The sequence below is a fragment of the Pectinophora gossypiella genome, chromosome 7 (genome assembly GCF_024362695.1).
Source record: "Pectinophora gossypiella chromosome 7, ilPecGoss1.1, whole genome shotgun sequence".
NCBI lineage: Eukaryota > Metazoa > Arthropoda > Insecta > Lepidoptera > Gelechiidae > Pectinophora > Pectinophora gossypiella.
The window spans coordinates 9940315-9951130 of NC_065410.1; the positions used below are offsets into that span (position 1 = coordinate 9940315).

Genomic DNA, 10816 nt, shown 5'->3' on the forward strand with positions numbered 1-10816 from the left:
AATATCACTTCGGCAATATAAAAAAAAAATATCGCTCAATATTATTCGTGATCACACGACCTTTAGCCGCATTATACTTTCAAGGGAACAAATATTATATTCAAATTTATCGCAAAGTGTATCACAAAGCTCACTTTACCGTATTTTAGTTATCAATAACGTCGCGCCCAAAGAAAATAGATTTTGCCCTGAGCATTTTGAGGAAAGGAAATGTGTGTTTCCCATGATTTATATCCCAAATAGAGGCGCGAGGTGGCCGCCGCCGCCCGCGGGGACGGACGCCGCCCCGGACCAAACAAATTGTGCCGAGAATTAAGAAAAGACAATATTGTCTTCTTATTAAAAATGCATAGCGTATCCAACGCCTGCACGAGAACGGAATTACCCTCGAAGTTAATTATAAATTACTTACAGAACACTCGATCCTCATTTATCCGTAGAAAGTCCTTTTTCCGAATCTTGCAAACGTTCGCTGTACGAAAATAGTATATCGGAATCAATGAGGTACATTCCGTCCGTAAATTCGTCGAACCAACTAAATCAGTCCCCATTTAAAATGATAGCGGAGCTCGAAAGATTTGAAGAAGGGTCGGACGCTAAGCTCGGTGGCCTGCGAGTTGTCAGATTTATTGGAGCCTAAAGCTCGGTCCTATAATAGATTTTAGCCTCGTGTTCGGTTCATATGAACCCGCCTGCCCGTTGGCGATAAGCTGAAGCCTTTCTAAGAAAGAAAATAAACAAACTGCCCTCACAAGTTATATTCAGCCAATAATCTCCGCGCGCTAGAACAACATTTGCCACACGTTCAGTGGGCTGCCTGCACTCGCTGTTGATAACGGATATTATTGAGAATTTATTACAGGTAAAGCTTTCTTGAGTATTAAGTACTACGAGTCATTTTATTAAACATATCGATTTACTGTAGTATTTACTTTCTCACTCAATAATAACGGAATAAATATAAAATTAGGTCATATTATTACCTTACTCATGATCACTATCCGTAATGCACAACCATTCTACTTGGATCTAGAAAAAAATAAAATTGTGACTTGATAAACTTTAATAAGAAACCAGTTCAACCAATAAATTATTTTTTATCAGGCTAGGAATAACTTATTACATAGTTGTCGGGAAGTTATTTACCTGGAGTTACTTATAAGTTTTATTAACAATCTCAGGGACCGGCAAACTGGTGTCGGCAAGAAATTGCAAGCTTTCAGCTTATCTCGGAGAACATACGGCTGTAGCGTTCTGATAACTAGTGTTTATTACGCTGAACGATAACGTGTTGGTGAAACATCATTTCTTATTTCGTAAATAGAAATAAAATTTTACGACTATTTATTATAATTATTATTAAGCTAGTCAAATGTCGTGGTAGTCGTCGAGCTTTTTTAAAAAACTAAACTTAACCTATACGTCTGATCGACGGAGCTCTACAATAGAATCTGAACTTATTACTAACTTAATTAAAAAGGTAGCCTCGTATTGCGTAGGCGGTTCGTTCCCAGAACATCAACCGTTACTGAGTTGCACATCCTGTTTTTGTTATTGTATTAAATTCTTAAGATATGACAAAGTGCTGACAACAGTCTACGCATTAAGAGGAGACAACAATGTTAGGTCCTCTACCTTGTATGGGGCACATAACTCCTCCCCCGTTAAGATCGAAGCCATCGGAGGGTTGATTACCCGACTGAGGGCTGCGATACCGTAAGTATATAATTTTAATTTTATAGAGTATATAAATGAAAAAGATTATAACTATGGTTACATAAATGATTATAGTTCCTACACTTATACTATGTGTGTTTATAGCACTTTCACGAATGTTCCCAGTTTCATCATATTTACTGGCAAAATGTTCCAACTTTGATAACTCTGTTTCGTCCAAGTTATAAGTTTTTCTTTCAGGTAAAGGGGCAGGAACTGGTATCTCTGGAAATTCGACGATTGGCAGCTTGCTGAAATGCACTGGATCGCCTAAGGTTTCAAGTGGCTGCAGGACTATGTTGTTAATCTTAGCTCTGCATTCATCATCCAGGATAAGTATATATGTACCACATAATCTTTCTATTGTTTCTTCTGAATTACACATTTTCGTTAACAAAATTGTAGTTTTACTGTAGAGAATCCATTGATTATCCTCAATTGGTTCTATTTTAGGTTTTCCCGTTTTTGCTACAACAGGGGTACAGGAGCTGATGTTGGTGGAGAGCTTCATCAAGGCGTCGATACAAGAGTCCTTGATTGTGGACTGCAGTACATCCTTGTTGCACAGGAACATTTCTTTGTCGATCTCCTTGCAGGGTGTAGAGAGCGACACAGTTTTCAACCCTTTCGCTAATAGGTAGGGATTTTTAGGAATTATAAAAACAGTTTGATTAAAGGAATTGGTAACAGGTAAGGGAATTACTTTGTAGTACGTATACATATCTCGGTCGACAAGTGGCACTTCCAATACGAATGTTATCTGATTTTGCTTTGAATAAGCCTTAATTTCTATACACTGTTCTAATTTAGATAAATTCTCTAAGTTAACTTCATACATTAATTTATTTGATTTCGAAACTTTAATTAATATTTCCAACAATTCCTCAGTCTCTATCAATGATTGATGTAGAGTTCTTAATTTACTGAATGCAATAGCATTTTCAACCTCATCTATTGTGATATAGAGCATCTGAAAATTGTGTAGAAACAAGTTATAAGCATTAATTAATTTCGTATCGGTGAAAGCCTTTTTTGTGTCATTAAATTGTTTACGGATTTCCCAGAGGATCTTATCTATTTGAATTACAGCATTATTTGCAGAAATTGAAACGTTTACAAGTGATTTTACTGTTTCGGCAATTAGGGTGACCCTTTTGTTTAACACACCCTGGTTATTTTGGATATCACTAATCCATTTATCATATTTTACGGCGTCATCATTATCCAGATTACCTGTTAGCATTTTAACTAATGATCCTAGAGGGTTTATGATTCCTCGTTTAATACGTTTAATTGGAACGATTTGTTTAAATTTTTCAATGGTGCAATTCATTATATGATCGGTTTGAGTTTTTATATTAGATACTTCATGACTTAAGTTTTGATTAGAGAAGTGTAGAGCAACATGTCGATTCAAATTGGCATAACGATTTATATTAAATTCCAAATCTTGATGTATTAAATTTAGATTTAAAACCTTTAAGATGGTCCATTTGTTGTGGCTGATGGCCGCTTGTCCTTGCTTGATAGGGAGTATACCAGGATTCTTTTTAATCTTCTGGAGTTGCAGGCCCTGGATCACGATGGCTTGGGCCAGCAGTAGGGCTACGAACCTGTGGAGGACGTCTAATATCTTTAACTGGAACTGTAGTATCACGACCTTGGGTACTAACGGGTACTACATTTCTACTAATTTCACCTGTAATTTTTGCTTTTTGATATCTATTTTTATCTTTACTTCTTCTGGTATTGGTTCCTTTTATGAAGATTTCATCTCCTTCTTCTAAGGGGAACTCTTTTTCGCCTCCATGTTTAGTTTGAATTTTCTTTTTGCCATGAATGATTTTATCGGTTAAGAATTTATAAAGGTATTTAGTTCTTTTGACATGGTCTCTAACTAATTTTTGTGTGTATTCTTTACAGAAATCTACATTGAATGTACTGGATGCGGAAGTATGTCCGAATACTACTTCAAATGGTGTTAGACCAGTAGTTGAATGTATACTTTGATTATATGACATCACGGCGTATGTCATAACAGATGCGGCGTCCGTTATCTTATGTTCATACTTAGCGATTCGATATATCTCTAAGATTGTAGAGTGGAATCGCTCTATAAGACCCATAGAGTTAGGATTGTGTGGGGTTCCTATATGAAGTTCAATTTTGTAAAACTGTAACGTTTCCTTGAGAAGGATATTATTAAATTCTGTACCTGGATCTGAACTGATTTTATTTGGAACACCATAAACGGAGAAATATTTAATTAGGGCTCGTGCTACTTCTGGAGTGGATTTACTTGAGATTTCAAGAGCTTGTCCTAATTTACTAAATGCATCGATAATTGTCAAAAAGGTTTTTCCTTCAATTGTGAAAATGTCAATGAACAATTCCTCGAAAGGTTTGTTTTGAGTCTGCGTTAATTGGAGTTCAGGTTTAAAAGGTTTTCTGTCATACTTTGTTTTTTTACAGATTTCGCAGGCGTTGATTATACTAGAGACAGTTACTTCCATGTTTGGCCAATAGTAATTACGTTTTAATTTCATTATGGTTTCTCTAATTCCTCTATGACAGGTTTTTCCATTATGATATCTTATCACAATTTCGCGTTGTTCATTTTCATTCTCTATGTAAACCACTCTTTTTATACATTCATAGAATTTTACTGTTCCTTTCCGAAATAGTTGTATAACTGCTTTAATGAATTGTGCTCGAAGGGCGTTATTTTCAAAATAGATGTAATATTTCTTTTTTGGGTTAATATATTCTAATAAGAATTTTTTAATTAAGCCAAAATTGTCCGTGGGCAAATGTACTTCCAACACGTTTTGTTTGTCACGGGAAAGATCTTTGACACAAGTTTGTTGTCTGTTCCAGGTATATATTAATAATTGATTTGGTTTCGTATCTATAGCTTCTTGTAAAATAGGTATACCTTCAGTATCAATATCGCGGGCGGAATGAGCTGTTTCTAAGCTAGAGTTAGCTGTTACAGTGCTTTCAGATGGAGATATTATTGGAAACTCCGATTCAAGCTCATATCTTCCGATTGAAGGAATACTTGCGGTTTCCTCTGAGTCAGATATCACTATAGGCGTGTCTTCATTATTTCGCTGTTTTTGTTCCCTTTTGTCCAGGTTCACTTTCATAGAGATATCATCATCTAGAGCATTTAATTTTATACGCGATAGAGCATCTGCGTTACTGTTTTGTTTTCCCTTTTTATATATTATGTCAAAATTATATGCCGCTAAACATAATTTCCAACGTGTTAGTTTACTGTTAGGTTCCTTTATTGAGTTTAACCAGGCTAAAGGACGATGGTCGGTATAAATGGTAAACTTTTTACCATATAAGTATGGACGAAAGTGTTTAACTGCCCATACTATTCCTAAAAGCTCTTTTTCTATTGTACTGTAGCGTGTTTCGGCTGCGTTTAATGTACGGCTGGCATACGCTACTGGCTTTTCGTTTCCAATTGGACCTTGTGATAGGACGGCTCCGAGAGCAACATTCGAGGCGTCCGTTGTTAATATAAACGGTTTTGAGAAGTCGGGAAATTGCAAAAGAGGTGCGTTAATTAATAATTCTTTACATTTTTCGAAAGCAGTTATATATTCATTGTTTAAGACAATCTTTTTCCCTTTTTTTAAACATTTTGTCATTGGTTGAGTTATTTTGGAGAAGTCTTTAATAAATTTTCTGTAGTAACCTACAAGTCCAAGAAAGCTTTTGATTTCGGTTGCTGTTTTAGGGATGGGAAAATTCATTACGGCTTGAATTTTGTCATCATTTGGTTTTAATCCGTTTTTCGTAATTTGATGTCCTAAATATAGCACTTCTTTTTTAAAAAATTCGCATTTGTCTAAGGTTGCTTTTAAATTTGTATCTCTCAGTCTGTCGAAAACTTTTCGTAAACTATTGATATGTTCTTGCAAACTACTTGAGTATACTATGATGTCATCTAAATACACTAGACAATGGATTCCTTGAAGTCCTTGTAATACATTGTCCATAGTTCTTTGAAAGGTTGCAGGGGCTGTTTTCAGGCCAAAGGGCATTCGTTGAAATTCATAATGTCCAGACGATGTGGTAAAAGCTGTTTTTTGTTGATCCGGTTTATCAACTTCAATCTGGTGATAACCACTTGCTAAATCTATGGTGCTAAAATATGTGGCTCTTCCTAATTTGTCGAAAAGGTCGGTGATATTTGGTAGTGGATACTTGTCATCGGTGGTAATCTCATTGAGTCTTCTATAATCGATTACCATGCGGAATTTTTGTTCTCCCGAAGCATCCATTTTTTTAGGTACCAGATGTACGGGTGCACTCCAAGGTGAGTGTGATTTTCGAATTATATCATCTTTTATCAATTTGGTTACTTGGTTTTCTATTTCATTATTTTCAGTATGTGAGTGACGATATGGTTTTATATAAATTGGGTTTTCATTTTGGGTTCTAATTTTATGTTTTACTTGATTTGTGAATGATAAAGGTAAGTGCTCGGAATAAAAGATGTCACGGTATTGGTAACATAGTTTAGAGATAGCGTCACGTTCCTCTTTATTTGTGTGATCTAATCGAAGTTTGTTAAGATTGTCAATTAACACTTGGTCAATTGTTTGGTGACTGATGTCCGACAATTTGTTGATGTTACATTCATTAATTGGAATTGATTCGGTTTGTAATGGTAATGTAAATGTTATCGCTACTTTGTCAGTAGAAGCGTTTTGGATTACTGTGTAGGCGAAGTGATTATTACACTTAACCATAGCGCTGGGCATTCTCACACCTGAGCCAAAGTCTATAAAGTTTACAATCGCTTCACCGTTTCTAGTATCGGTAGGTATCTTCACTCTTGTTTCCGATCTTGGTTCTAATATAATATCAAACGGTGGAATGTATATTATAGGGATTTTAGTGGTATCTGTAATTAGGAATTGGTTTTCCATGTCAATTTTTGCATTTAATAGTTTTAATAAATCTACTCCGATAAGTCCGTCATATCGTTTGTCCACTTCATAAACATAAAATTTATGATTATATTTGTTTTTAAAGGTTTTTAGGGATGGGATGCAAATTACTGCATCATGTTTGCTACGACCGTGTGTGCTGACTACTTCAAAAGGTTCGTAATACACATAATTTGAAAAATATTTATTTACTATTTTGGGGCTAATAAAAGATCTTGTACTTCCTGTATCTATTAGGAATCGCGAATTTATCTCCGGGACAGTTATATGAGGTAACTTATGAGCGTTATCACAGTTCAACTCTATTAACTCTTCGTTTTCTGGATCGAGCCAGGTTGACAAAAATTTTCTTCCGAATCAAAATTGTTGTCACATGAAAATTCTTCATTATATTCGTAGTCCAAAGGGATGGTTTCATCTACGTAATTTGTGTAGTTTTCTTGCTCTTCATTTTCACAGTAGAGCTCTTCGCTATCTTGCGGGACGTTAAGCATGTTTTGCCTAAGAGGTGGCGCTGTGCGCATTGATACATCAGTGGATTGGTTTGCGATTGGTTTCATTTGTTGGTTTGGTACGCCAAATCGAAACTGGTTTTGGTTGGGCATCATTGGTTGATGACGGTATCCTTGTGGGATTCCGAATTTAAAATTTTGTTGATTTGGTGTGCCATATCTAAACCCTTGTTGGTTGGGTATACCAAATCTAAAACCTTGTTGATGATTTTGTTTAGGAATTTTAAATCCTGTACTTTGTGCAATTGGGGCATTGAATTTTCGTTGCATTTGGTTATTTTGGGGTATTCCAAATTTAAAGTTTTGCGTGGGAATATTTTGAACATTTTGAATTGGGCGGAAGTTTTGATTATTTTGGTTATTAAGTGATGGTTTACTTTTATTATTTTTTGCATTGTATTGTCTCATGAAATTTTCTTCTTCCATGACAATACTCAAGGCGTTTTCCAAAATTGTGCAATTTTTAAGCCTAACGATACGTATAAGTTCTTCAGGCAAATTATATAAAAAGACATTTAATGACAAGTTATTATATATGATGTATTTGGCTGCTTTAATGCCTTCGTCGGTTAATAAATTTACTTTAGCAATAAGTGCACTACGCACGGATTGTATTCTATTGCAAAATTCTGAGAAAGATTCTCCACTTTTAATTTTTAGTTGCTCCAGTTCGATTGCTATGCATTCTTCTGAACGCGGGTCTCCAAAATGTTGGATAAGTAATTCTTTTAATTCTGTCCATGTATTAATATCATCGCGTTCGCTCAGAAGGGACGCGGCTTTTCCAGACAGCTTGCTAGATATTGAGTGAAAATTGTATAGATCCTGAGGCAAATTGTTAGGCCTATTGAAACTTCTTAATACATATTCGCATTTTTTTATAAACTTCCCTCTCCTTCAAATCGTGGGATGAGGCAAAGCATTTCCTTGGGTATCAATTGGATTTGTTCCATTTTTAATTTTTTTTTACACAAAACACACAATATAAAAATAATACACAATAAAACACAATGTAAAATACACAGGGTATTATAAAAATGATTTTCAATAATTATAAAATGTTGATTTCAATAATCAGGCAATAATTGATTGCGATAATCAGGTAAGATTCGGCGATTTTGACCGAAAATAATTGATTGCGATAATCAGAACTTAAAATTAATTGATTGCAATAATCAGATAAGATTCGGCGATTTTGACCGAAAATATGTTGATTGCGATAATCAGAACTTAAAATTAATTGATTGCAATAATCAGATAAGATTCGGCGATTTTGACCGAAAATATGTTGATTGCGATAATCAGAACTTAAAATTAATTGATTGCAATAATCAGATAAGATTCGGCGATTTTGACCGAAAATATGTTACAGCCACAAGGAATAGAAGGGACAACACAGGAAAGCGAAAAGGTTTACTCACCGTCCGGCTGCACCCATTCCTCCTCTTTAAAGCTGCGGCGGCGCTGCGACGACTAACATGCGAGCGTTGACAAATTTATAGGTTCGCTGGATTCCGTCGGCCTGTAAGGTAAACGCTCCTATTAACGCCACCCAAAAATCGACATCGTTTACCGCCACCTTTTTTAAATTGCGGATATTTTGAATTGTGTCCGAGATAGAAAATTGATTCAAATGTCAAAAGATACATGTATTAATTGACCATGAAACGAACATACCCCTGAGCGTGGGCAACAACAGTCTAATTTCTGATTGGTCTGTAAGTGTGCAGTGTCCGCGCAAGCAACGCGCTCCATACAAGCCACTACTGAAATGCATAAGCATACAACATTTTTTTCTTAAGGTTTTGTGTCCGATGAAACATATTTTTCTTCATTTTAGTAATTATAACTACTTGTTAATACGTTTAAGAACTGAGAAAGCATGCTATATTTGATATTTGTGTTAGTTTTAAATGATTAATTTGAGTTTTAAAATGTGGCGGTGATAGAAGCATACATTTGCAGTTTGGTTACTATTACCGCCACCTATGGCGGCGATCGATATTTGTATGATATTTGTATTTTTTAGTTATTTAAGGTAACATGCCCAATCATTCATAATGTTATCATCTTATTTCATAGTATGGTTCATGAACTATATTAAAATCTATTAACGCCACACATTTGGTGGAATTCAAGTATCCTGTGCTGCATATAAGTTAATGTATTTTTTTAAGAAATGTATGAACAAGTAATTGAAGTAATTATGAATTTCTAATTTAAATACTTTATATATTTATTAAAATATGCTTTGAAACTGGTTATTACATACGTAGCTCTCATTTTGAATATTTATTTGTTTTCTTAAGGCTAATTTTTATGTGGCGGAAATTGAAACACAGAAATTACATACATGTTTCTATTACCGCCACCATAGATTCCCTCTTATGATTTATAGACAGGGTGATGCATTATTCTTCGGACTGACAGAGACGGACGGACAGACCGAAACGGACGGACAGATAGAGACAGACGGACGGACAGACCGAAACGGACGGACAGATAGAGACAGACGGACGGACAGGGACAGACGGACGGACAGAGACAGAAGAACAGACAGAGACAAAAGGACAGGCAGAGATAGACGGACGGACAGAGACAGACGGACAGACAGAGACAGACAGAGACAGACGGATGGACAGAGACAGACGGACGGATGGACAGACGAACCGGCAGAGACAGACGGATAGACAGAGACAGACGGATGGACAGACGGACGGACAGAGACAGACGGATGGACAGAGACAGACGGATGGACAGAGACAGACGTCAATTATGTATATAAATCTATGAAACCAAAAGATTTTTCTGTAGTTTATGTCACAATTCATTTAATAAAAAAAACAATAATAATAAAGTTTATTGAAAACTCCTCATACAGAATCATTTCGTCGACTCCCGAAATCCTGAGGGAGATTGGGAGTTTCTATAGACAGCTATATTCCACGAAAACATCAGGCGAAAGCATGGCTCGAGATCCTCGAGCCAAGCTTACCCGACACTACACTGAAGATATCCCGGACGTCAGCCTGTACGAGATTAGGATGGCCCTCAAACAGCTCAAAAACAACAAAGCGGCAGGAGATGACAGAATCACAGCAGAACTTCTGAGAGCGGGCGGAACGCCAATACTCAAAGCCCTCCAGAGGCTATTCAATTCCGTCATATTTCAGGGCAAAACGCAGAGGGTATAGAGCGGAAGCGAGGTGGTCCTGTTCTTCAAGAAAGGTGATAAAGCCCTACTGAAGAACTACAGACCTGTCTCGCTTCTGAGCCATGTATGTCTACAAGTTGTTTTCGAGGGTCATTACGAATCGTCTCGCTTGCAGATTTGACGACTTCCAGCCTCCCGAACAAGCCGGTTTCCGAAAAGGCACCATAGACCACATCCATACGCTGCGGCAGGTTATACAGAAGACCGAAGAGTATAATCTGCCACTTTGCTTGGCGTTTGTGGACTATGAGAAAGCCTTTGATTCGATCGAGACCTGAGCGGTGTTGCAGTCTCTTCAGAGGTGCCAAGTGGACCATAGGTACATCGAAAAGCTAAGGGACCTCTACCAAAATGCCACTATGTCAGTTCGAGTACAGAACCAGAGCTATAATCCGATCCAA

The 10816-nt window shown here is 36.5% G+C and overlaps 1 protein-coding gene across 1 annotated transcript; it reads right to left on the minus strand.

The window, feature by feature from the left end:
* Positions 1-1103: 1103 nt before the first annotated feature.
* LOC126368022 (uncharacterized) lies at positions 1104-8708 on the minus strand. The gene is made up of 2 exons (XM_050011868.1): positions 8623-8708; positions 1104-3329 (listed from the first exon to the last, which is right to left on the minus strand). Exons 1-2 carry the CDS (start codon positions 8637-8639, stop codon positions 1604-1606), a joined length of 1743 nt encoding a protein of 580 aa, XP_049867825.1. The 5' UTR covers positions 8640-8708; the 3' UTR covers positions 1104-1603.
* Positions 8709-10816: the final 2108 nt, after the last annotated feature.